The sequence below is a fragment of the Macaca fascicularis genome, chromosome 12 (assembly GCF_037993035.2).
Source record: "Macaca fascicularis isolate 582-1 chromosome 12, T2T-MFA8v1.1".
NCBI classification, from domain to species: domain Eukaryota; kingdom Metazoa; phylum Chordata; class Mammalia; order Primates; family Cercopithecidae; genus Macaca; species Macaca fascicularis.
The window spans coordinates 103,647,521-103,675,390 of record NC_088386.1 but is presented as its reverse complement, the minus strand read 5'-3'; the positions used below and the strand labels follow the sequence as shown (position 1 = coordinate 103,675,390).

General features: G+C 43.0%; 1 protein-coding gene across 8 annotated transcripts in view; it reads right to left on the bottom strand.

The window, feature by feature from the left end:
• Positions 1-20,863, bottom strand: part of CCNYL1 (cyclin Y like 1) — a 46,123-nt gene extending 25,260 nt beyond the window's left edge. For 3 of the 8 annotated variants that reach the window (XM_065525940.1, XM_065525941.1, XM_074009907.1), the window contains exons 1-3: positions 20,381-20,863; positions 5,719-5,793; positions 3,710-3,744 (exon numbers count right to left, since the gene is read on the bottom strand). In XM_065525940.1, the coding sequence (XP_065382012.1) occupies positions 3,710-3,744; positions 5,719-5,793; positions 20,381-20,600 (330 nt within the window). In that variant the 5' untranslated portion in view covers positions 20,601-20,863. Of the gene's footprint in view, positions 1-3,709; positions 3,745-5,718; positions 5,794-17,992; positions 19,913-20,380 lie in introns of those variants that run through there. The other 5 variants (XM_045367598.3, XM_074009906.1, XM_074009903.1 and 2 more) reach the window with 4 other exon arrangements.
• Positions 20,864-27,870: the final 7,007 nt, after the last annotated feature.

Genomic DNA, 27,870 nt, shown 5'->3' with positions numbered 1-27,870 from the left:
GTCTCAAACTCCTGGCCTCAAGTGATCCGCCTGCCTCAGCCTCCCAAAATGCTGGGATTACAGGCGTGAGCCACCGCACCTGGCCACAGCAGATGATTTTTAATAAATCTTGAAAGATGAAAAAGACAATGGAGTGGTAACTGATATGGAAGCACAACTTTAGTGCCTAGAGAGAGTGACTGGAACAGGATCAAGTTAGTTTGTCTTGCAGAACCCAAGGCAAGCTCCAATCTCAAAGACACATGGCACCTTGGAAGGTAGAATGAAACATAAAACAAAACCAGCAAGGTCAGTTGAAAACATGTAGTTAGAGTCCCAGGTCCACCTGTCCTCCCATCTTATAACGAATATATAAGGTCTGGGCTCAGAAATAGTAGGACTGAAATCTGAGAAATGGGAAAAAAAACTACACACTGAGAAGTAGAACTCTACCTCCCTTTTTCCAATTCTGCTTCTGGAAAACAAGCAGCCATGCTTGTACTCCCCAGGTAGAAAACTGGGAGAGTCTTCTCTGAAGAAACTGAACAGTCTCAGAAAAGACGCACCCAGCAGGGCACAGCGGCTCACACCTGTAATCCCAGCACTTTGGGAGACTGAGGTGGGTGAATTTGAGGCCAGGAGTTCGAGAACAGCTTGGCTAACATGGCAAAACCCTGTCTCTACTAAAAAAAAAAAAAAATTAGCCGGGCGTGGTGGCACACACCTGTAATTTCTGTCACTCAAGAGACTGAGGCACAAGAATTGCTTGAACCCGGGAGGAAGAGGTTGCATCTTGGCAGAGGGCGCTGAGATCACGCCACTGCACTCCAGCCTGGGTGACAGAATGAGACTCTGTCAGAAAGAAAAGCAAAGGAAAGGACAGAACAGGAGAAAGGAAAGGGGAAAGGAAGGAGGAAAGGAAAGGAAAAAGGAAAGGGGAAAGGAGAAAAATAAGAAAAGAGAAAAGATAAGACCCACCAGGTAACAGACGGAGGTCTCCTAAATTAAAGGCTGGCTTGGCCTCCAATGTCCTTGCAGTAAGAACCACCAGTTAACAAAAGTCCTGCTTGCAATTAGAGAAAGCCAGGGACTATCACACATGTGAGGGAAGCCTCCAACAAGAGAGAGCAAAACAATAGGAAAAAGGAATGCATGGGAGTTGTGAAAATCCAGAAGCAAATGAAAACTTAAAAAAATTCTTAAAACACTCTCAAAAAGATGAAAGATTCAATAGAAGGGTTAGAGCATAAAGTAAAAGAATGCCCAACAGGTAGAACAAAAGACTAACTAGAAAATGGGAGAGTGGGGGGGGGAGACAATTAAAGATCAATGCAGAAACACTGGTCTAAGAAGCTCAGCATCTAAATACTAAAAATATCAGGAAAAAGAAGGAACAAAGAAACAAGAAAATTCTGTAGAAGACATAGTCTGCAGACTTATTGGTCCCAATAAAAAGAAAAGGTCCAGGCTGGGTGCGGTGGCTCAGACCTGTAATCCCAATCCCAACACTTTGGGAGGCCGAGGCAGGCAGATCACAAGGTCAGGAGATCGAGACCATCCTGGCCAACATGGTGAAATCCCTTCTTCACTAAAAATACAAAAAAATTAGTCGGGCCTGGTGGCGTGCGCCTGTAGTCACAGCTACTTGCGAGGCCGAAGCAGGAGAATCACTTGAACTTGAGAGATGGAGATTGCAGTGAGCTGAGATCACGCCACTGCACTCAAGCCTGGCGACAGAGCAAGACTCCGTCTCAAAAAAAGAAAAAAAAAAAAAGAAAAAAGAAAGAAAAGGTACATAGCAAGCCATATTATGAAATTTCAGGATCTCAGGGATAGAGAAGGCACTAAAAAGCTTCCAGAGACATGTAAAAACTGGTTACATGTACTGTATCACACAATGGCAACAGATTCAAGAATACCATAATGAGAACACAATAGAGAAATGTCTTCAGAACTATGAAATTTAGTGTGAACCTAGCATTTTATACTCTAGCATTTTATACTCTAGCATTTTATACTCTTATGAAATAGGAAGCTTTGGCCAGATGCAGTGGCTCACACCTGTAATCCCAACACTTTGAAAGGCGGATGCGGGTGGATGGCTTGAGCCCAGGAGTTTGAGACCAGCCTGAGCAACAGGGCAAAACCCCATCTCGATGGAAAAATATAAAAATTAGCTGCACATAGTGGCACACACCTGTAGTCCCAATTACTCAGAAGGCTGAGATGGGAGGATCACTTGAGCCCAGTAGGTTAAGAATACAGTGAGCCGAGATCACACCACTGTCATCCAGCTTGGGCAACAGAGTGAGACCCTGTCTCAAAAAAAAAAAGGCTAGGCGCAGTGGCTCACGCCTGTAATCCCAACACTTTGGGAGGCCAAGGTGGGCAGATCATCTGAGATCAGGAGTTCGAGACCAGCCTGGTCAACATGGTGAAACTCCGTCTCTACCAAAAATACAAAAATTAGCTGGGTGTGGTGGCAGGCACCTGTTAATACCAGCTACTCGGGAGGCTGAGGCAGGAGAATTGCTTGAACTCGGGAGGTGGAGGTTGCAGTGAGCCGAGATTGCACCACTGCACTCCAGCCTGGGGGACAAGAGCAAGACTCTCTCTCAAAAAAAAAAAAAAAAAAGAGAGAGAGAAAAAGAAATGAGAGGTTTTCGGACAGGCTAGATCTCTATGCCTGTCTATGGACCCTTTCCCAGGAAAATGTGCTCCAGTACAACTAGGAAGGATAACAAGATAGAGAGAATACAGAATCTAGGATTTAAGGGACCCAAAACAAGAGGAGTTATGTGAGATCCCAGGTGACTTCAGAGAGAGATCCCAGGAAAACAGGCACAGAGCAGGCTTAGGAAAAGCCCGTCTATATTTGAGGAGGATGACAAAAGGCTGAGTAAAGTTGTCTCCAAGAGAAAAATGGAACAGATGTGTTTTAGTAGATGGAAAATACTTTTGATAGGCATGTGGCAAATGCTACAACATTTGGGGGGGAAAATAGCTGTTAGAAAACAGCCAAATGAATATAGTCAGGGAATTAATTCCACAAAAAAAAAAAAAAAAAAAAAAAAAAAGAACATGAAAGCAAGGAGACCAGCCAAGGGATACTCACTGCATTTGGCTGTGTGAGTTAGTGGAGGCTACGAAAAGAGACATGCAGACATGCTCAGATTTCAGAAATATTTAAGAGAAACAAAGGATGTACAAGAAGGAGACAGTAAGAATAACATATGACTCAGCAGTGAATAATATCTGTATAATCATAACAATGTAAACATCGATTACTGATTTAATTTAAAATATGATATATGTGGGGGGAATAGAGGAAAGAAAATAAGGTCACGGTAGAGTGAGGAAGCTAAGCTTTCACCTGCTATGACAGGAAGTCAACATATACTGCTAAAAATGAAGTTAACTATTATAATTTTGTTACTCGATTTTTAAAAAGATTTAAAAATGTATGCAAAAATATTTAAGGCAGATATTTATACCACAACCAAATTACTGAAATTTAACTTAAATGTCAGAAACCCTGAACAAATGGGCACACTAAGTCAAAGACTTTCCTGCATAAATTTGATTCCTAGGAAAATAGAAATGATTTAGAAAATCCACAAAAAGAGGCCCATACTAACAGTATTGGGTCCCCATTATATTTTTATGGAATCACAGCAGACATACTTTTAATTCAATTATTGATTTCTTAACTTTCCAACTGTTTACTTACATGGTTTAAATGGTTGCTCTTCCTCTTTTCTCGCACTAAGAATAAAAAAAATTAGCTGATCAATTCTGATATAAATGCCACAGTATAAAAGTAGTTGCTGATCATCTGATTACCAATATACAAAATGCGATAAAAATTCCATTTAAAAAATAATTTCCAACAAAACTCATCATTTAAATCATCTGGCAAGATGAATCCCATAAAATAAAATCTAAAAACTTAGTTTTACTTTTTGACCTAACAGATATTCTACTACATAGAAATGAAAGAATCCTTATGTACAAAAGAAGGGGGCAAAACAAATTATGCTTAATGAGAAATTTAGCTAATAGGTTTCCCTGTTGCATATCTGAACCATCATCCAGTAGTATTTTTTAATTCTACATTTAAAGGTCACTTAATTACCAAGATCTAACTGCTGACAGCTCTAAGAACCAGTTTCTGACTAGGTGCCAATCTCTAGCTGCACCACAATCCCTGCAAGCATCCTGAACCACTTACGGGTCATCTACTAATATGTTACTGAAAAAATAAACGGGTCTTTATACAAGTGGAAAGTAAACTACCTTAAATTTAAAAGTTAAAATGAATGTTAACCTAACTGAACACGGTATATTCAGCACATAAAATCATTTTAACAAAAGCCAGAAGAATAAAAGCTCCAAGAGGGACTTGGACCACGCTTTGTTTCCTACACTGCCTCTTCCTTTGATGCTAGACGAGTATCACAAGCACACACTCCTTACCACTGAAGAAAGAGGAGCATGGGATAGCTCTTCTTTTACTGCTTCCACACTCTGCATGTGTGAGAAGCCTGTGGCTCTGAAAGAAACTAAGAAATAAACTATCCTAACCAGAAATGACCAGCTCAAGACAGATGAAAGTCCACACAAGCTTCGAAAATGCAGCTTACAACCCCCCATTTTGTGTTGTGCTGCATTACTTCAAATATTACAGAACCCCTACTTCTTGTATTCTTGTTGAAATAAACTGAAAAACCTAGCTGTGTACGGCTTTTTAGCAAACAAATTAGGATTTAACATAATTTTAAGGAAGATAAACAGGAGTACAGAAAAATAAAACAGTTCTGATTCTCATCCTAAAACAAGCAAGGCAAGGAAAATGTACATAAGTTTCGCTTGCTGAGGCTAACCTTCTGGGAAACACCATAGGTTATGTTTACATTTACATTACATTAGGATGGAAAAGTTAATAGCTTAAAAGTTCTGAGTAGCATAAATTTGAATGTGATAGGCTCATGTGGTTAGAGCATTGTATAAAAGGAAGCCAAAATCACAGATTCAATCCCTGTATACAAACTGATTTTTTTAAAAATGTGTTCAAATGAAACCAAGCTGCAGCTTAAACTATCGTTCAATCTTTAAAATGTACTCTTTTGGACAAGGGAAAGAGGTCAAAGAAGTGTGTAGAAATAAGTATAAATCCATGATACTGGTCGGGCGCGGTGGCTCACTCCTGTAATCCCAGCACTTTGGGAGGCTGAGGGTGGACCACTAGGTCAGGAGTTTGAGACCAGCCTGGCCAACATGGTGAAACCCCGTCTCTAATAAAAATACAAAAATTAGCCGGATGTGGTGGCTCATGTCTGTAGTCCCAGCTACTTGGGAGGCCGAGGCAGGAGAACTGCTTGAACATGGGCGGTGGAGGCTGCAGTGAGCTGAGACAGCGTCACTGCACTCCAGCCTGGGCAATAAAGGCACTCTGGCCTCTTAAAAAAAAAAAAAAAAAAAAAATCAATGTTACTAAATCAGGTGGCCATTAATTGCGTTGATAAAAAGGTGACAAAACCTGTAAATAGAAGGTCTACATGTTATTACTAAACAATCACAACTAAAAGAAAGTATATCACATATTAAAATAAGTGAACATATGAAAAGAAAAATTTAAACTAATACATCAGTTCTTCTAAATGCCTTCTATAATACATCCAATAAAATAGAAACAGTTTTCAGTCTTTTCCTTGGAAGGAAAAAACAGTTTTGTCTTACCATCTGTTTGAGATTTGCTCAGGAAAATTGTGCTTGCCCTTGGATGGTCAGAAGGGTTTGACTCCAAAGCTAAATCTATAGAAGAGGAGGAAAAAAATGTGATACTTTAGGTGAGTAGAAAAGATGATTTCTGAAATTAGATACACATCCATTTTAATCACTTTTAACAGTCTTCAGAGAAGTTTTTAGTAATAAATATGACGGAAATAAAGACAACAATACAGAAATGCTCCTGGGGAATGCAAAACTGTAGACTCTCTCCACACACGTGGACAAAACCAGGCTGTGTCAGAGACTTTTAATAAAAAATCTGTGCCTAAACAATCTGGTACAAATGTTACATGAATCATACACATACCCTCCCCTCCTTCAACTTATCAAATAGAAATATAACCACACTCTCCTCTCTGCTGCTATTACTAGCACATTTCAAGAACAATCTCAAGTAGCAGGCGATGCTGTGCCCAGTTACCGTTAGGCACTAGCTCAATACATCAAATATGGTTAAAACAAAGAGTTGTTTTTGGCAAATGTTCTTTAGACAATCAAATGGCTAATTCTAACTCCATTCAACAAGTGAACTAATTTAGTTAGCTGTGGTTTTTTGGGGGGCTATTCATCATGGCAGATTTAAGAGGACTGAATAGAAGTTCTGTGTTCTAATATACAGGAACATGTTAGAAAATTATTAACTTTTGCCCTCAATTTCTCATTTCTTCCTTCTAACAGTATGGTTAATTTGGTGTTACATCAAGAGTATGTTTTGAAGCAGATCTTAGGGCTGTTTCTAAAAAATTTTGCCCCTATCTACGTCATGATAAATCTGCCTGTAGTTCACCATGCACCAAAGTTGGATAATATATTTAGGTAAGATTACAAAACAGACTCTTAAATTTTCATGAAACAAACTTTGCCATTATATGGGATAATAAAAACTGTCATGAGGGGAAAAAATAAAATCTATGGTATTCTTCAGCAAAGTCCTTTTTTTTTTTTTTTTTTTTTTTTGAGATGGAGTCTTACTCTGTCGCCCAGGCTGGAGTGGAGTGCAGTGGCACAGTCTCGGCTCACTGTAACCTCCACCTCCCGGGTTCAAGCAATTCTTCTCCTGCTTCAGTCCCCCAAATAGCTCGGATTACAGATGCCTCCCACCAGGCCAGCTAATTTTTGTATTTTTAGTAGAGACGAGATTTTACCATGTTGGCCAGGCTGGTCTCAAACTCCTGACCTCAGGTGATCCACCCACCTCAGCCTCCCAAGGTGCTGGGATTACAGGGGTGAGCCACTGGGCCCAGCCCAGCAAGGTCCATTTCAAGCCACTTATCTTAACCAATCTTGTAAGAAACTGGGCCAAGATCCATAGTAACAGTTAAAGCGGTATTTCCCAAAACTACATATTAATATAATTGCTCTACTTTTTAAAAAGCGATTTAGTGGTCAAATGACAATATACTCTATCCCTGGCTCTTACAAAATCAAAATGCACATTGATATATTAAAAACTAATCAGTCTAGTAGTGATTACTGTCGAATTCAGCATTTCACAAATTTATCTACCTAGAATCCTTTTCTCTCTTCTAAGTAATTTGGTTAGAATCTTATATGAATCATCCTTTTTTTTTTTTTTTTTGAGACGGAGTCTCGCTCTGTCACCCAGGCTGGAGTGCAGTGGCCGGATCTCAGCTCACTGCAAGCTCCGCCTCCCGGGTTCACGCCATTCTCCTGCCTCAGCCTCCCGAGTAGCTGGGACTACAGGCGCCTGCCACCTCGCCCGGCTAAGTTTTTGTATTTTTAGTAGAGACGGGGTTTCACTGTGTTACCCAGGATGGTCTCGATCTCCTGACCTCGTGATCCGCCCGTCTCGGCCTCCCAAAGTGCTGGGATTACAGGCTTGAGCCACCGCGCCCGGCCGAATCATCCATTTTAATAGTACTGCCAGATCACTAAAAACTTACATACCTAAACCAATTGCTTTATTCTCCATGGAAATTCCTTGACTGAACTTTATTAAAATGTTTTTGGAGAAAACTATTCTTATGTAAAAGACCCACACAAAAATTATGTTTAAAGTTTTTCCACATCTTGAAAAGATGATGTGACAATGTTAAGCTACTTGGAAAAATAAAATCACTTGTGCACAAAATGACAGGCAGAGACTTTCCCAACTGCCTCTACCTAAAGCTTCTTCCTCTTTTTTTTTTTTTTTGACAGAGTCTCACTCTGTTGCCCAGGCTGGAGTACAGTGGTGCAATCTTGGCTCACTGCAACCTCCACCTCCTAGGTTCAAGCGATTCTCCTGCCTCAGTCTCCCAACTAGCTGGGACTACAGGCATGCATCACTATGCCCGGCTAATTTTTGTATTTTTAGTAGGGACTGGGTTTCACCATGCTGGCCAGGCTGGTCTCAAACTCCTGACCTTGTGATCTGCCCCCCTTGGCCTCCCAAAGTGCTGGGATTACAGGCGTGAGCCACCACACCCAGCCTCTACCTAAAGCTTCTAAAAGGATTCCTGACTACTTCCTTTCAAAAAGAAAGCAAATATACTACCACCATTTGAATCTAAAAAATAACTAATGTTTACAGAAGAAGCCATATTACGAATCAGTACCCACGTCATGATAAATTTAAACAGGAATTTTCAATGGAAGTCCAGGAAAATTAAGTACCAAAATCAAAGAGAAGCAGGCTTCACACACATACCACTCTACCCACACCCACCCCCACCAAACCAAGATGTGCTACTATGTAATATGAATTTCTTAAATATAAGAAAACCAAGATGTGCTACTGTGTAAATATAATAAATATCCAAGGCGGCTGGGCATGGTGGCTCATGCCTGTAACCCCAGCACTTTGAGAGGCCAAGGCTGGCGGATCATGAGGTCAGGAGTTCGAGACCAGCCTGATCAATCCAATGAAACCCCATCTCTACTAAAAATACAAAAAAATTAGACAGGCGTGATGGCGTGTGCGTCTAGTCCCAGCTACTCGGGAGGCTGAAGCAGAAGAATCGCTTGAACCCAGGAGGCGGAGGTTGCAGTGAGCCAAGATCATGTCACTGCCCTCCAGCCTGGGCAACAGAGTGACACTACATCTTAAAAAAAAAAAAAAAAAAATCCAAGGCAGCTAGTATAAAAGAAATGAAAAGATATAGAGAAAAAAGTCAAATTAGCCCAAGAAACAAGCTGGCACTCCCTCAACTCAGGGGTTTTAGGGTGGACATGTGACTTACAGCTGGCCAATCAGTTACATTTCTCTTGGGACTTCCCAGGAACCAGAGGATAAAGGCAGGGCTGTACTCTAGCACTGTTAGACAGCCAGGAGCTGCCACCCGTGGTTCCCTCTGCCATCATGAAGGGTGTCTTTTCAGGAGAGATCAACAGAAGAGCAGAACTGAGACAAGTTCTGAGATCACTTAATTCCCGGGTCAAGTACTCCCTAATTGACTATGTGAATCCCTGGTTATACAATTTTTTTTTTAATTTTTAACTATTTTGAGATAGATTTTTTGAACTTGCAAGTAAGAGGCCTGGTTTATGAACAATACTGATGTGATCACACTAAAGGTGGGGATAGATAAAAGCTTCTAACTCATTCCTTTAATATCTTATGAACAGAAATTTGCAAGAGTCAAAATAATGCTTCATTTGCAAATTACAAACAAACAAATTACAAATTATAAACTCACAACCATTACTTTAAGTTGCTTTCCTTTTTTTTTTTTTTTTTGAGACAAAGTCTCGCTCTATCACCCAGGCTGGAGTGTAGTGGCCTGATCTCAGCTCACTGCAACCTCCACCTCCCAGGTTCAATTCTCCTGCCTCAGCCTCCCAAGTAGCTGGGACTCCAGGTGCATGCCAAATGCCAACATGCCTGGCTAAGTTTTGTATTTTTAGTAGAGACGGGGTTTCACTATGTTGACCAGGCTGGTCTCGAACTCCTGACCTCATGATCTGCCCGCCTCAGCCTCCCAAAGTGCCAGGATTACAGGCGTGAGTCACTGTGCCCAGCCTTAAGTTGCTTTTCTTTTTTTTTTTTTTTTTTTTGAGACGGAGTCTCGCTCTGTCACCCAGGCTGGAGTGCAGTGGCCGGATCTCAGCTCACTGCAAGCTCCGCCTCCCGGGTTCACGCCATTCTCCTGCCTCAGCCTCCCGAGTAGCTGGGACTACAGGCGCCCGCCACCTCGCCCGGCTAGTTTTTTGTATTTTTTAGTAGAGACGGGGTTTCACCGTGTTAACCAGGATGGTCTCGATCTCCCGACCTCGTGATCCGCCCGTCTCGGCCTCCCAAAGTGCTGGGATTACAGGCTTGAGCCACCGCGCCCGGCAAAGTTGCTTTTCTTATGCATGTTAAAAAAATAGCTCTAATCCATATACAAGTTACGTCTTATTTTACAAATGATCTCCACTCCAATGGAGAATATTTACTGTGCAATGGATAAATGATGGTCCATCAAGTGTTATTCCTATACTCTACTCAGCCAATCCCATATTGTTGCGGACTTAGGTACTTACAAAGCTCTGCTCTTAGGAGGAAAACCTTCAATTTTATGGTATTTTTAAATTATTTTTAAAATCTCCTTAGGAAAGATTTTTCACAAAAGTGGGATAATCAGACCAAAAGGTCAGATTGTTTTCATCACTCAGTATATAGTGCTCAGTTGCTTTCTAAAGGAGTTAAGGGTATATTAGGATATAATGCCACCAGTTATATCAGTTTTAGCTTTGGATGCTTAAAAAAAATTCCTATTGATGTGAATGAGGAACACCACCATGGCTGTAACTGGCATTTATTTATTTGATACAATTTCCTATATAACTTGCACTAACAAATACCACACAATGCTATTTTACAGAATGGACATTTAAGCCATTAGGCTGAGGCAGGAGAATTGCTTGAACTCGGGAGGCGGAGGTTGCAGGGAGCCGAGATGGTGCCACTACACTCCAGCCTGGCGACAGAGCAAGACTCCGTCTCAAAACAAAGCAAAACAAAACAAAACAAAACACTCCTAAGAAAGTTTGAAACTAGAAGAAATGGTTTTTGATATCATGGTTAGGGATTATGTCTAAAATTGTATTTTAAGACCCACCATTTTTGTATTATCAATTTAAATTGCAACTTAATTTGAAAGCATGATAGTATGATGGGGGGCAAGTAAGACAATAAAAAATAAACTCAGGTCTTAATATATACCCCTCAGGAGAAGAAATCTGTAAGATCCACTGACATTGAACACTGTTTTTCCTTGAATCTATCAGCCATCTCAATTTCACAGATGTTAATTAAAAATGTAAAAATATGGAACTTAGAATAAATGAAATGCATTACTGAAGGCCAAAAGTGTAAAATTATGCAATTGTAAACTGTAAAGAAATGATTTTTCTTGTCAATATATTAAAGGGAGAGGGCAGCAACCAAGAAAGTAACTGACAGAAGCAGCATATTTCAGAGAAAGAGACTGATTTCAACATACTGATTTCAATATATCCCAATTAAACAGGAGATATCAGCAGTTTCTGGGCCAACTGCTGGGCATCTGTTTGTTTAAAGGCTTACTGCATTTACTGACCTGCTCTATCATAATGCACAATGTATTAGTCTTAGGTCCATAACACAAACATTTCAAACCTCTCAATTATGATGTAAAGTCTGAGATTTTATCTAAGTTGCACGTTCCACCCATCAGGTAAGTCTTACTTAATGGGTCTTGAGCTGCCCTGCCTCATCTGAGGTCACACAGTACACAGCCAAGCTCCAATCTCATGCTCACTCATGCCTTGTTTCTGCTTTCCCAGCTTCTGACAATCCCAAATCTGGTTTCCAAACCACTTCTCTACCTCCTTCTATGTCAGCGTTCACTCTTGCTTTAACCGACTTTTACTCCTCAATCTATGTTTTAGTGATTGTGACTGAGCTGTGACACTTCATATGCTATAGTATACCTTTCTCCCTTTATGTATTTCTGGGATTACAGATGTACTTCTTAATAGCACTTAACTCCTTTTTTAGACTTTTAAGAACATTTCTGGGTGGAGTGCAGTGGCTCACACCTGTAATCCCAGCACTCTGGGAGGCTGAGGCAGAAGGATCACCTGAGGACAGTTCAAGACCAGCCTGGGCAACACAGTGAGACCCCCATCTCTACAAAAATTTTTTTAAAAGATCAGCTGGGTGTGGAGGCACATGCCTGTAGTCCCAGCTATTTAGGAGGCTGAAGTGGCAGGATAGCTTGAGCCCAGGGATTTGCGGTTACAGTGAGCTCTAAGGGCAGTACTGTGCTCCAGCCTGGGCAACAGACAGAGTTGAGACCCTGTCTCCTCCAGAGAAAAAAAAATAAAAGTCTGGGTTATAAGTACCTCCATTTTTCATTATCCAATGTTACTATTTTAACTCTAAAGCTTTATTAACTGAAAAAAAGGTGGAAAAATGGCAGTATCCAAAGAAGCCCATGAGTCATTCTATAAATTCTAATCCTATATGCCATATATCTGAAATTTACATTCTTGATCTATCAAGCCTTTTTTTTTTTTTTTTTTTTGAGACAGAGTCTCACTCTACCGCCCCCCAGGCTGGAGTGCAATGGTGCTGTCTCAGCTCACTGCAACCTCCGCCTCTGGGGTTCAAGCGATTCTCCTGCCTCAGCCTCCCAAGTAGCTAAGACTACACATACGTGCCACCACGCCCAGCCAATTTTTGTATTTTTAGTAGAGAAGGGGTTTCACCATGTTGACGAGGATGGTCTCTGTCTCCTGATCTCGTGATCCGCCTGCCTCAGCCTCCCAAAGTGCTGGGATTACAGGCGTGACCCACCACACATGACCATACCAAGTCTTATCTTTTTAAACCTTGGAAAACGTAGTCCCAGCTACTTGGGAGGCTGAAGCAGGAGGATCACTTGAGACCAAGAAGTGGAGGCTGCAGTGAACCATGATCACACCACTGCACTCTAGCATCAGCAACAGATAAAGACCATCTCAAAAACAAAAAACAAACTAAAAAACTTTGGAAAACTCAATTTACACCTCTCAAAGCCTGTCTTCTTATATGTAAAACAAGTATAATTCCTATACTACCTAACTCAAAATATAGTGAGAAAAAAATGAAATGCAAGAGCAATTGCGATAGGCCAGTTGCAGTGGCTCACATCTGTAATCCCAGCATTTTGGGAGGCTGAGGTGGGCAGATCACCTGAGGTCAGGAGATCAAGACCAGCCTGGCCAAGATGGTGAAACCTCATCTCTACTAAAAATATAAAAATCAGCTGGGCGTGGTAGCACATGCCTGTAGTCCCAGCTACTCAGGAGGCTGAGGCAGGAGAATTGCTGGAACCCAGGAGGTGGAGGTTGCAGTGAGCTGAGATCGTGCCACTGTACTCCAGCCTGGGCAACAGAACTAGACTTCATCTCAAAAAAAAAAAAAAAAAAAGCAATTGCTATATACCACATAATGCACAATAAATTACAAAACAAAGTTTTCACAAATTAAAAGCAAAAGTGAACAGTTAGCATTTATTGGAAAGCCCATACCAAAATAACATCTTGAGGAAATATGCACTTTGGCTACCCCTGAAATTAAGGGAAAAACAGTCTCACACCACCACCAAGAATTCCTTTCAGTGTGGTTGTTTTTTCTGTCGCCCAGGCTGGAGTGCAGTGGCCGGATCTCAGCTCACTGCAAGCTCCGCCTCCCGGGTTCACGCCATTCTCCTGCCTCAGCCTCCCGAGTAGCTGGCACTACAGGCGCCCGCCACCTCGCCCGGCTAGTTTTTTGTATTTTTTTAGTAGAGACGGGGTTTCACCGTGTTAGCCAGGATGGTCTCAATCTCCCGACCTCGTGATCCACCCGTCTCGGCCTCCCACAGTGCTGGGATTACAGGCTTGAGCCACCGCGCCCGGCCTCAGTGTGGTTGTTTTAAATAAGCAAATACATATTATTCGTTACAGTAATGTAAGAAATAAGATTACTGTTCTCCTCCTTGTTTTTTTCATGTAACATATCCTGGATATCTGGGTATCACGCCATAGCCATAGCAGTAAAGAGAGATTTGTTGTTTTTTTTTTTATAGTTCTCCTCTGTGTGGATATAACAGTTTATTTTACCAGTTTCTAACTAGATATATTATTTCCAATATTTAGCTACTGAAAATAATGCAACAGAGCCTTATGCACATGTTATTTCATATTTATGGGGTATGCCTTCAAGATAAATTCCTTGAAGTAGAATTTCTGGATTAAATGTATTTGCAATGTTTGTGATTATGCCAAATTCCCCTTCACAGACTCAAACCACTTTGCATTTTCACCAGCAATATACGAATGCAACTCTCTTTGCAGCCACACCAAAGAATGTATTGTCAAGTTTTTGGCTCTTCTCCCAACAGCAGAGAAGTCACAGCATAGTTTTCATTTGTATTTCTCTTAAGTGTGGAAGCTGTGTTTAAGGATCATCTGCATTTATTTTTCTGTGACTTGTCTATTCATCACTTTGTTACCTACTTTTGCAGCTAGTCTGGTTTTTTTGTTTGTTTTTTTTGTTTTTTTTTTGTTTTGAGACAGTCTCACTGTCACCCAGGCTGGAGGGCAGTGGCGCAATCATAGCTCACTGCAGCCTTGAACTTCCTGGGGTCAGGAGATTCTCCTGCCTCAGCCTCTTGAGTAGCTAGGACTATGGGTGTGTGCCACCACACCTGGCTAATTTACTTTTTGTAGAGGTAGGGTCTCAGTATGTTGTCCAGGCTAGCCCCAGCCCCCTCCGGGGCTCAAGCAATCCTCTTGCCTCAGTTTCCCAAACTGCTGGGATTATAGGCATGAGCCACTGTCTGGTCTTTTTCTTAAACAACTGAAAATATTGGCCGGGTGCGGTGGCTCACACCTGTAATCCCAGCACTTTGGGAGGCCAAGGTAGGCGGATCACGAGGTCAGGAGAGTGAGACTATCCTCACTAACATGGTGAAAACCTGTCTCTACTAAAAAATACAAAAAATTAACCGGGTGTCGTGGCATGTGCTTGTAGTGCCAGCTACTAGGGAGGCTGAGGCAGGAGAATCGCCTGAACCCGGGAGGCAGAGGTTGCAGTGAGTGGAGATTGAGCCAGCCTGGGCGACAGAGTGAGACTCCATCTCAAAAAAAGAAAGAATTAAAAATATTTCCCAGAATTAAAAAAAATCCTCCAATGGTTTCCTATCACAACTAGAGTCTATATTCTTTGCCAAGGCCCACTATGTATACATGGACTTAACCCACCATAGTTCTGGCATCCTTTTCACTCTTCAGCAGCCACCCTGTATCTTTCTGTCCTTTTCCAAAAACAAGTTTGCTCCCATTCAAGGAACTCCAAAGTAACTATCCATCTGCGTGGACCCCTGGCTCTCGCCAACCATCCTCACAAGGAAGGCTCCCTTCTCACTTTTAGGACTGCTCACAGGTCACTTAAGGAGAGCAGCCATCTTTCATCCCCACAACCCCCATGTAACTGTCCTCCTCCCCAATCCATGACCCTACTATACTTTTTTCCCCAGCACCTCACCACCTCATTCCTGATTATTCATATATTATCTATCCCTAGCTCCCTCTAGAATGTAAGGATCAGAGTTAGGATGAGGCTCTGTCTTGTATACCACTGTTTGCCCTGAATCTGGAACATAGCCTGGCCACCTAAAGGTACTCAATAAACATGTTTCAGCACCCCCAAAACTAGTCAAGTTTCTCCCAGTTTTCCCACATCTTGTAAGACTTCTTCTAACACTCTCTCGATTTGTCATCTAAGACAGCATCAAATCTTTTAAAGTGGTAGCTATTCAGAATTAAAGATGCAAGATAGGCTACCAAGAAACAAAAAATATTAAATGATGAATTCAAATGTCCAGGAAAAAGTCAACGCTAACTCCAATTTGGCATAAAAACATTTAACACTAAAATATCTTAACTACAAAAATGACTCAACCCATAGATTTAACTTAATTCTATAGGGAGGTACAAGGCATCAATCATCAAAATGTGTTTTGGTACCCTTGAAATCAAATGTAACGAGTCTGTGTATGATGTTACTATAAAAGATGCCCATTCATAAAGGATAGGTAAATGATACTCCAACCATCTGATGGTACACTAAGCAGTTATAAAAAGGCATGCAACAGAGCAGGGTGCCCTGGCATGGAAAGATATACTGGAGCACTCTCTGGATGTCAAGCAGTGGTTCAGGAATTTATGACATTATTTCACTGCTATAAGTTATGAAGCAGCTCATATAGAATGATCTCATTTTTCTAAAATAAAATGTTATATTCATACGCATACAAAAAAATCAAAAAGTCAATACCAAAATATTAATCAAAGTTAACTCACTATTCTGAGTATAATCAATGACTTTTCTGTATTCTCCGAGTCTTTTACATCAAACATATCATTATTCAAAAAAGCAAAAAAAAAGGGGGGGGGCTTAAAATAGCTACTGGAAAGAGGAAAGATCTGTTGCTCAGAGGTTTTTCCACATCACATTGCCAATTCTTTCCCTACCTTCACCCATCAAGGGAAGGGAATAGAAAAGGTCACTTCAGAGAGCGCCTTTAGTCAGCAAATTAGCAAACCTCCTAACGTCAGAACGTAAAAGGCTCTATAAAAAGTCGAGAGTATTAATAAAATTGGACAATAAGATCTTACTATCTTGTGTTACTGATACTACCGTCAGTTATGTTAGACATACCATTAAATAAAGGCATGGTAGTAGAAAATACTTTTGAGCCTATCTGAAATGTTTAGTAGGTTCTTAGGAGCATCTCTTTGAAACAGCTTGACCAGACCAGGCGTGGTGGCTCACGCCTGTAATTCCAGCACTTCAGGAGGTCGAGACAGGTGGATCACCTGAGATCAGGAGTTCTGGACCAGCCTGGCCAACATGGTGAAACCATCTCTACTAAAAACACAAAAAATTAGCCGGGCATGGTGGCACACACCTGTAACCCCAGCTACTTAGGAGGCCGAAGTAGAGAATCGCTTGAACCCAGGGGGCAGAGGCTACAATGGTGAGCCAAGATCACACCATTCCTCTCCAGCTTGAGCAACAAGAGCGAAACTCCTTCTCAAAAAAAAAAAAAAAAAAAAGGCTGGGCGCAGTGGCTCACGCCTATGATCCCAGCATTTTGGGAGGCCAAGGCGGCTGGACTGCTTGAGGTCAGGAGTTCAAGACCAGCCTGGCCAATATACCGAAACCCCATCTCTACTAAAAATACAAAAATTAGCTGGGCATGGTGACACACGCCTGTAATCCCAGCTACTCGGGAGGCTGAGGCAGGAGAATCACTTGAATCCGGGAAGCAGAGGTTGCACTGAACTGAGTTTGTGCCACTGCACTCTAGCCTAGGCAAGAGTGAAGCTCTGTCAAAAAAAAAAAAAAAAAAGAAAGAAAGAAACAGCTTGAAGAACAAAGCCGAGCAAAATTTATGTATGATTTTTGTTTAAGTAACAAAAATAATTCTTCATTGTAGAAAAGCTAAAAATTTTTTTTTGTTTTTTTGAGACAGAGTCTTGCTCCATTGCACAAGCTGGAGCGCAGTGGCACGATCTCAGCTCACTGCAACCTCTGCCTCCCAGGTTCAAGCGATTCTCCTGCCTTAGCCTGCTGAGTAGCTGGGATTACAGGCGCCCGCCACCACATCCAGCTAATTTTTGTATTTTTAGTAGAGACGGGGTTTCACCATGTTGGCCAGGCTGGTCTCGAACTCCTGACCTCGTGATCCACCCACCTCAGCCTCCCAAAGTGCTGGGATTACAGGCGTGAGCCACCACGCCCAGCCAAATGTTTTACATCTAAGTAAAAATTTCTGTTTCCAGGGAGACTGATATAAAATTGTCTGAAATAAAGATACTAAAAGCAAACTTTCAATGTGTCTATACTTTATATTTGGTGTTCTGGCCATGTTTCTATGGAAACTTATGAATAATAGGCAAATGCCGAAATTGAGATTTCTATTATCACTTTATTGAATGCCACAAAAATAAATTGAGACAAATTGAAATAAAAATGTAACTGTCACACTAATATACAATGGTAAATTCTGTGGTTACAAATTCTCTTTTTTCAACTTTTCTGATTTAGCACTCCTTATCATCATCCTTAATGCTTAATGCCTGGCACCTTACGTTCCTTCTTGCCAGCTTCCCCTAATATCCCTCTGTCCAGGGCATTCTCAGCTTCAATTCACAGGTACCAGAACAAACTCTTCAAATTTATCAATCTGTTTATTTGATGGGTATATTTAGGTCATTTTGTTACCTCTAACTTTTATTCTTATCCACTGAAATGAATGTATAGACATAACACGGAGCCAGACAAGATGGCACACACCCGAGGTCCCAGCTATTTAGGAGGCTGAGGTGGGAGGACTGCTTGAGCCCAGGCCAGGAGTTCGAGGCCAGCCTGGTCAACACAGTGAGACTCTTTCTCTTAAAAAAAAAAAAAAAAAAAAGAGAGATGTAAATGTTGCCTCTGAATCGTGTAAAACAAACTTTGAAAGGAACTAATCAAGACCGAAATAAGTTCTCAAATACAGGACTACTTTATGGGTAAAATACATGATGAATTCTGTATTTTTAAAAGTTTTTAAAGAACTGAACTTGGCATATCTCATCTCCATGTCAGTCTGAGAACTGAGAACCTCAGTTCTGTTCAGTGGCCGTCTTACATAGTCATTCCAGATATCTAACTCTTCATTTCTTCATTAGCAACACGGGGAATATACACAGGCCTTATTTTGGAAGGGATAAATTAAATGTACATGAAAATATGTATTTTCATGTACACTGGGTGAGAGCCTTATTTGTGGCTCTCACCCAACACCACCCATCCATCTACTAACTGGTGTGTAAAATCACTCAGAGGCTTACCTGGCACCTCTCTAAGAGAGCATTAAGTTTTCACAAGTACGTACATGCTTTGTATATAAAGGTACAATCAATTAACTCACATAATACTTTTGTTCATTCTTTCACAATGTCTGAATATTCCGCAAGGTGAGTACAGTAGTTCCCAGTTACGAAGGCATGTCCATTATGAAGCTTAATTATTATTTTAAAGAAATTAAGAGCCCAAGCAAAGTTTAAATAGAAGAGTTCTAACATTCCCTCTATAGTAATGAAATCTCTGGCATTTAAATGAAACAAAGAGCCCACTGGATTTAAACATCTTTATGATACAATGTTTTTCTACTTCAAAGCAATTAGTTTTTATTCAAGAACCACGCCGTTGCCCGGAATTATTTTTACCTAATCTCTTTCCAAAATTCTAGAGGCAAAAAACTAAACGTTTCCTCTCTCCTTACCCCTACCCCAACGGTTTAGACTCTGACGAACTCCAACATTCTCATCTTTGACCAGGATTCTATTGGCAGGACTGGGAAGGAAAGGGGAGCCACGGAAACACTTTTGAGCAGGCAGCGTCTAGCATTTTAACTTCCAAACCATTACATTATAAATTAAAGTCTAAACTTATATTTTGTCTCTTTTGAAACTTTTAACCACGAACCACCCCACCTCTCTTTTGGAATAAGGAGGTAATGAAGTCTGTTAAGTCACCGGAGAATGGCTGGAGATGTATTTGTCACCGTGGGAATTTTAAAGCAATCAGAACTCGGTGGCTAAACTCGGAGTTAAAAACAACCGCTGGGCGCGGTGGCTCACGCCTGTAATCCCAGCACTTTGGGAGGCCGAGGTGGACGGATCACGAGGTCTGGAGTTCGAGACCAGGCTGACCAACATGGTGAAACCCCGTCTCTACTAAAAATTCAAAAATTAACTGGGCGTGGTGGCGCACGCCTGTAATCTCAAGTTACTCAGGAGGCAGAGGCAGAAGAATCGCTTGAAACCTAGAGGCGGAGGTTGCAGTGAGCAGAGATAGCGCCATTGCACTCCAGCCTGGGCCGGGGACGGAGCGAGATTCCGTCTCAAAAAAGCAACTTTTCTGCACCACTGGTAATAACCTCTCACACCCTTCACAGTTATTTTACTCCCACCCATTTCTTTCTTTCTGTGTTCAAATTATAGTTGGAAGGAATAAAGCAGCTTCTTTCAAGCCGACTTAACCTATTAGGAATATCATATAGTGTCTCCTATGGCAACCTCTATTTTGAGTCTAAATAAGAAATTCCCAAACATCTGGGTCTAAACTGTCGCGGGCATCAGCTACCTTCACGGATGGGAGAAAGGAACAATCAGACCCTTACCTGGTTCCTTCACTTAGGTACCATCTGGATGGGTTGAGGGAATGGGATGAGTACTCCGAAGTTGAGGTATTTGAGTTTCCATTGAGAAAAGGAAAACAATATGCCCCAAAAGTCTTAGCAAAGTCCCACCAGACAATGAACAGAGCTACAAACAAGAAGGGCGGCGGACTAGAGGATCCCAAGCCGGCTTGAGAGAATGGAAAGAGGGAGCAATAACTGGGCGTTAGGGTAAGGAGGAGGGAAAGAAACTGGCCAGACGCAGCAGTGAAAGAATAAAGGGTGGGGACGCGAGGCAGAGCCAGCCTTCGTCCCGGAGCCCAGCCCCGGGAAAACCGGCTACCGGCAGGAAGGAGCCCGAGGCGGCGGATGCCTCCCGGGGGACTCTGGGGGAGGCGGCGGGCAGAGGTGAGCCCGAGGGCGGATGGCATCCGCCGCCTCCTTACCTTCGGGCATCTCGCGGTCGCTGATGTGCTGCAGGTGGTGGCCCTCGCCCTCTCCGAAATCCAACTCGGCAGGCTCCACTGCAGCGGGCGCTACCGCCACCGCGTCCCCGGACGCCGCCTCGTAGATGTCGGACGCGCAGTACAGCTCCGTCGACCCCGCGCGCCGGCCCAGCTTGGGGCTGGCATTGGGGGACACGCAACAGGTCAGCGTGTTCCCCATGGGGCGCCTCCGCTCCTCTCCGCCGCCACCGGCGCCTTCGCTCGCCCCCTACTCCGCCGCCCTCAGCAGCCACCCCCTCCCCCAACAATGGCGCGGCCGGCACCGGCAGCCCCGGGCTACGCCGGGGCTGCACCGCGCAAGCAGGCGCCGCCTCGTCCGCGGTTCGCCCGCCCGCCCCGCGGCCCGGCCCCGGGCAGGGCTCGGGCCTCGGCCGCACCCCCGCCGCCGCGCTGCCGCCGCCTCCCTAGAGCTGACTCGTCTGCGAGGGCGGTGACCAGCCCGGCTTATTTAAAAGGGGTGGGGAACACAACAAGCGCTGTGAGGCGCAGCCACTGCCCAGAGAGAGCGCGGCTGGAGCTCCTCCTCCTTCCGCCGCCGCCTACCGACTGAGGGCCGCTGGCCCTGGCTGGTGCCTGCCAACCGGAACGCGACCTGCGGTCACCTGGTTAAGAGGAACCAATCATGCTCAGAGTTCCCCCTCCGGTGCCCGCCTCGAAGCCTGGCACGTGACCCACTGCCCCGCCCCCGCCTGGCAGCTGCCCCGCCCCTCACGCCGCCAGCCCGGACTCCGATTTTCATTCATCGCTGGCTGCTGGGAGCTTTCCGGTCCTACTGGAAGCGCACGGGCATTTGTAACTGGAAGCTGAGTCAATGATCTCTGTAGAAAGCCGTTATTAGTAAAGAGTGCGTTCCATTAGCAACTCTGTTTTTCCGAGTCTGACAACTTTCGTTTGCTCACTGAACTTGGTTACACCCAAATTGTTAACTGTTCTTGTAACTAAATGCTCCGCTCCTGTCTTCCAATGAGCGTTACTTTTCACCTGCAACGTGATCATGGCAACCCTGGAGCCCTGGTCCTACTCTCCATAAAGAGTTGTGGCTGTGGGTCTTGAATGAGACTCGAGGACACGTCACCCTTCCACTTCCTCGTCCATAAAATAGGGACTTAACTCGTCCCTGCCAACTCTGAAATGCTGGGACTCACCAACTCCCTTTTCTTGCCTGTTTCTCCCCTCTAGGCAGGGACTTCCAGATTTCCCTTCTTGTACTAAAAACAGCACATAAAGCACGATTTTCTCACGCAAAACTGAGAATCATGCAGTCGGGTACCACAGTCTTGATTCCGTGAAGATGAATAGTTACCATTTGGCAAGCACTATGTGCCAGTGTTCCAACTGTGGTGTATTTATTTAACCCTTAAAAACAATCCCGGCCGGGCGCGGTGGCTCAAGCCTGTAATCCCAAAACTTTAGGAGGCCAAGGCGGGCGGATCACGAGGTCAGGAGATCCCGACCATCCTGGCTAACATGGTGAAACCCTGTCTCTACTAAAAATACAAAAAATTAGCCGGGCGTGGTGGCGGGCGCCTGCAGTCTCAGCTACTCGGGAGGCTGAGGCAGGAGAATCGCTTGAACACGGGAGGAAGAGGTTGCAGTGAGCCAGATCAGGCCACTGCACTCCAGCCTGGGTGACAGAGCAAGACTCCGTCTCAAAGAAAAAAAAAAAGAAAATTGTCTGAAATCCTAGGAATGTCATTAGATACCATTTTGGATGATCTTGTAGACTTGAGACGATGCCTATTTTAAGGTACAAAATAATGCCTGCATTTAACAACAGACACACACAAAAACAGATATCTATGACCCTGAAAATTCAAGAATTTAAAAGTTGCTAACCAGGAAGATATTGGGAAGCATTGTTATGGAAATAGATTTTAAAACATTTTGAATGAAGGGAATATTGGAGAGAATTAAGAAAAAAAATTCTATTCTATAACAGTGGCAAGTCTGGGAGAGCAAAGGGAAGCAAGTAGGAGGAATGTGCTTTGAATTAAGCAAGAGTTTGATTCTGTCAGAGAAGCTGAGACTTTGTATAGGTCCAGAGTTAACTCATACATTCACTATCCATTCAATACCTGAGCTCTTAGCACATGTCACATAATTTTTAAGTGCTGGGGATGTTGCTTTCACCAAAATGAAAAAAGGCTCCTGTTCTTGCAAAACTTCCAGTAGGGAGTCAACAGACAACATTGGCCATCACCTCCACCTTCACGGCCTAGGATGGCTATTGATCTCCAGCTATTGGATCTTCATTTCAGACAGCAGTGTGGAGGAAGGAAAAAAGAAAGAAAAATTTGGGGGGCCGGGCATGGTGGCTCACACCTGAAATCCCAGCACTTTGGGAGACTGAGCGGGGTGGATCATTTGAGGTCAGGAGATCGAGACCAGTCTCGCCAACATGGCAAAACCCTGTCTCCGTTAAAAAAACAACAAAAAAAAGGTGGGGCATGGTGGCTTACACCTGTGATCCCAGCACTTTGGGAGGTCCGAGGCAAGCGGATCATGAGGTCAGGAGTTCAAGACCAGCCTGGCAAACATGGTCAAACCTTGTCTCTGCTAAAAATACAAAAATTAGCTGGGCATGGTGGTGCCTGCCTGTAATCCCAGCTACTCGGGAGGCTAAGGCAGGAGAATTGCTTGAACCAGGACCATGGAGGTGGAGGTTGCAGTGATCCAAGATCACACCACTGCACTCCAGCCTGGGTTACATAGCGAAACTCTGTCTCAAAAAAAAAAGCAAAAAAATTAGCCAGGCATGGTGGCGCCTATAGTCCCAGCTACTCGGGAGACTGCGGCAGGAGAATTGCTTGAACCCAGGAGGTAGAGGTTGCAGCAAGCCAAGATGGTGCCACTGCACTCCAGCCTGGGCAACAGAGCAAGACTCTGTCTCAAAAAAAAAAAAAAAAAAAAAAAAGAAGAAGAAAAAAGAAAACAATTTGGAAGGCCCACATAGCATAGTGATTACAAATCATTGGCTTAAAGCCTAGTCACATAGCCATACCTAGCTGCAGGGGAAGCTAAAAATTGCTAAGAGAGTAGATTTTAAGTGTTCTCACCACAAAAAAAAAAAAAAAATGAAAAATATGTAGAGGTAATGCATATGTTAATTAACTCGATTTAACCATTCTAGAATGTATTCATATGGTACCTCATAAATATATACAATTGTTATTTGTCAATTAAAAAATAAAATACTTCACAATTTTCACCTGAGTCATACTTTATTACCCAACAAACTAGAACACACTGAATTTTTTTTTTTTTTTTGCTTGGAGGGACAGGATCTCACTCTTGTCACCCAGGCTGGAATGCAGTGGCATGATCTTGGCTCACTGCAACCTCTGCCTCCTTGGTTCTAGTGATCCTCCTACCTCAGCCTTCTGAGTAACTGGGACTACAGGCGTGCACCACCATGCTCAGCTAATTTTTTAAAAACTTTTTGTAGAGACCAGGTCTCACTATGTTGCTGAAGCTGGTCTTGAACTCCTGGACTCAGGCAATCCTTCCACCTCAGCTTCCCGAAGTGCTAGGATTACAGGTGTGAGCCACTGTGCCCGGCCAAATTTTTTTAAACATGTAATGTTTAAGCATTTAGAACATTGCTAAGCATCTTTGTCTATTTATTCACTCATGTATCCTTCCACCTATCGATTAATCCGTTCATTCACCAAGCATCAAATTTCTGAGTTGAAGACACCACTGCCATATAAAACATAATTTGACACAGCCAAACTCATGAAATTCAACTGAAATTATTGTCCAAGTTGTGTTTATTAATTGATGAAAATATAGAGGATAATGCTAAATATTCTATTTAACAGGCGTGTGACATTCCATAAGTTTTGAAGTATTGGTTTTGGATTTTTACCATCAGGGAACAATTACATCATTTTAAAACTTGCTAGATTTGGGCGGGCACGGTGGCTCACACCAGTAATCCTAGCACTTTGGGAGGCTGAGGTGGGCAGATTGCCTGATCTTGGGAGTTTGAGACCAGCCTGGGCAATATGGTGAAACCCTGTCTCTACTAAAATACAAAAAAGTAGCCAGGCATGGTGGCGTGCTCCTGTAGTCCCAGCTACTCAGGAGGCTGAGGCAGGAGAATTGCTTGAACCCAGGAGGTAGAGGTTGCAGCAAGCCAAGATGGTGCCACTGCACTCCAGCCTAGGCAACAGAGCAAGACTCTGTCTCAAAAAAAAAAAAGAAAAAAGAAAAAAATTTGGAAGGCCCACATAGCATAGTGCTTACAAATCATTGGCTTAAAGTCTAGTCACATATCCATACCTAGCTACAGGGGAAGCTAAAAAGAAAAACATAATCATATAGCTAGGGTGACTAATACAAAAGGAAGAAATGGATATTGGAAGGCAACTAGCAGTCTCTGCCACATTCTGTAAGGAAAAATTAAGGAAGTTTCTGTTTAAAACCAGAGTAATAACAGGCCCGGTGTGGTGGCTCATGCCTGTAATCCCAGCACTTTGGGAGGCCAAGGCAGGTGGATCACAAGGTCAAGAGTTTGAGACCAACCTGGCCAGCATGGTGATACCCCATCTCTACTAAAAATACAAAAATTAGCCAGGCATGGTGGCACGTGCCTGTAATCCCAGCTACTTGGGAGGCTGAGGCAGCAGAATTTCTTGAACCCGGAGGCAGAGGTTGCAATAAGCCGAGATCGCACCATTGCACTCCAGCCTGGGCAACGGAGAGAGACTCCGTCTCAAAAGAGAGAGAGAGAAAGAGAGAGAAAGACTAATAGCAATAAAATTTCATAGCCCTTTGCAAGAGTATGTGAAAAACAAGGAATTTGTAATGATCTTTTCTTAAGCTAGAAGACAGAAAAAGTGCAGAGAGGATTAAACTATAGAATGAGACTTCAGGTTAGATGCAAGAACAATTTTATGACAGTCAAGAGATCAGGAATATACAGTATATTGTGTGTGTGTTGTGACTAATTGGTTCCATCTCAGGTATCATAACTAGTTCTTCTAATATAATAAGATTTTGTGTTTAAGTTATATGTACTTTTGTTCTCGGCAGAGAGTCTACAGTTATCATCATATTCTCAAAGGTAACTCTTAACAAAAATTTTAAGAATTACTGTTATGCCTAATATGATGTGGAACAGCTCAACTTCTCTCATTCCTGATTTCAAAAAATTCCAATCTGGATTTTTCAGTAAATTGGGCATACGATGGTGCTGGTACCTATAATTTAGTACACTGCCCAATTCTTCTTCCACTTATCTCTTTTTACTCCTTCTGAACTATTCTCCTGCCTTCTGTCTTCTACAGCATGTAGATTTGTTTCTGCCAAGTGAGTCAGTTGAGATGAGAAAGCTAATTTACGTGAAATTATGCTCTGAGAAAAAAAAAAGGGGGGAAGAGTGTTACTTTGCCATATCACCAGGGCAGATAGTGCTCATTGGACAGGTCAGTTCTTGCCCCAAATTTCCACTGTGATTACAGTTCCAAACATCAGGGTATTTTATGAGACAAAATCTAGGAAAGGCTTGCAGTTTTAAGAGAGACTAGGAGCTTCCTTTTGCCTTCTTGGGCTCTTTACTCTTCTCCGCCGTATAAACTGGTGTATTTGCTTCCAGTTTCATTTGCCTAGGTGCTGCAAAAGGTCTAAAATCTTACTCAGACTTTTCAGCCCACTGCTAGACTTCCTCAGATCACCTCCCAGTGGCGGTGGAAGATCCTTTTTTTTTTTTTTTTTTTTTCCGGAAGTGTCTGTTCAGGCTCCTGGTTTTCTAAAGCAAATGCCTGCTCTACTCCTAGTTCCAATGACTATAACAACATGTTGTTTGCAGTTAACTAGTTTTATAAGAGAGCTGCCATCTACTCTTGCTCAGGAAATAAACTTACTACAAAATTAATCTTGGAACAACACAAGTATAAATAAATAAACTAGCCAGGTCTGGTGGCTTATGCCTGTAATCCCAGCACTTTGGGAGGCCAAGGTGGGCAGACCACTGGAAGTCAGGAGTTCGAGACGAGCCTGGCCATCATGGAGAAACCCTGTCTCTACTAAAAATACAGAAATTAGGCAGGCATGGTGGCAAACGCCTGTAATTCCAGCTGATACAGGAGAATCTCTTAAACCCAGGAGGCGGAGGTTACAGTGAACCAAGATAGCACCACTGCACTTCAGCCTGGGTGACAAAGCGAGAATTTTTTTTAGAGACAGGGTTTCGCTCTTGTTACCCAGGCTGGAGTGCAATGAATAGCACGATCTTGGCTCACTGCAACCTCCACCTCCCGGGTTCAAGCAATTCTCCTGCCTCAGCCTCCCAAGCAGCTGGGATTATAGGTGCCTGCCACCATGCCTGGCTAATTTTTTGTATTTTTTAAGTAGGGATGGGGTTTCACCATGTTGGCCAGCCTGGTCTCGAACCCCTGACCTCAGGTGATCCACCCACCTCGGCCTCCCAAAGTGCTGGGATTACAGGCGTGGGCCACTGTGCCCGGCCAGCTGGAACCATTTTCTTGCAATGGCTTAACACATTCCCTCCAGATTATTCTAGTAGCCTTTTTGACAGCTACCTTCTCAAATCAATCTGACATTAGAAAGGCAAAACTGGAGGAGGAGGAGGAATTGCATTAAACTTGACAGCAGGGAAAAGTTTGAAGAAGTCTTTTGAACCAGATTTGTCCCCTAGAAACAAAGCTCATGGATCTTAGGACGTCATCTTTTACTCGTGATGGCTCTGTTGCCCTATTGTTAAGACAACTCTATTTTTATCCTCACAGCATGCAGTCTACCCTTAAGTGCCTCTAGAAATTTTCTATCAGAAGGCATTAGGACAGCAACCTGGATGGATATAGGGCCCAGGAAACTTGTCTTAAGCGATATGTTTGTATAGAAAACACATTAAAACAAATGAACAAACAAAATACCTACTTAGATTGAATTTTATTGGGAATAGGTCCTTGTCTCCTCTGCTGAGCAGACCTTGCTTCTGTAAGGTGCTTGTTTGATGAGTCTACATTGAATAATGCCACACACTCCATGAGCTGTTTCTTTTCAACACACAGATGAAATAGAATACTTTTTTTTTCTTTTAGATGGAGTCTCACTCTGTTGCCCAGGCTGGAGTACAATGGCACAACCTTGGCTCACTGCAACCTCTGCCTCCTGGGTTCAAGCGATTCTCTTGCCTCAGCCTTCCTGAGTAGCTGGGACCACAGGTGTGCACCACCACACCCAGCTAACTTTTTTGTACTTTTTAGTAGAGACGGGGTTTCACCATATTGGTCAGGCTGCTCTGGAACTCCTGACTTCAAATGATCCGCCCACCTCTGCCTCCCAAAGTGCTGGAATTACAGGCACGAGCCACCGCACCCAGCCGTGAATCCTCTTATAAAAAAAAAAAATTCTGGCTATGTAATCATTGCTTTGCGCAGGAAAGGAAAAGAAAAACTCTGAGC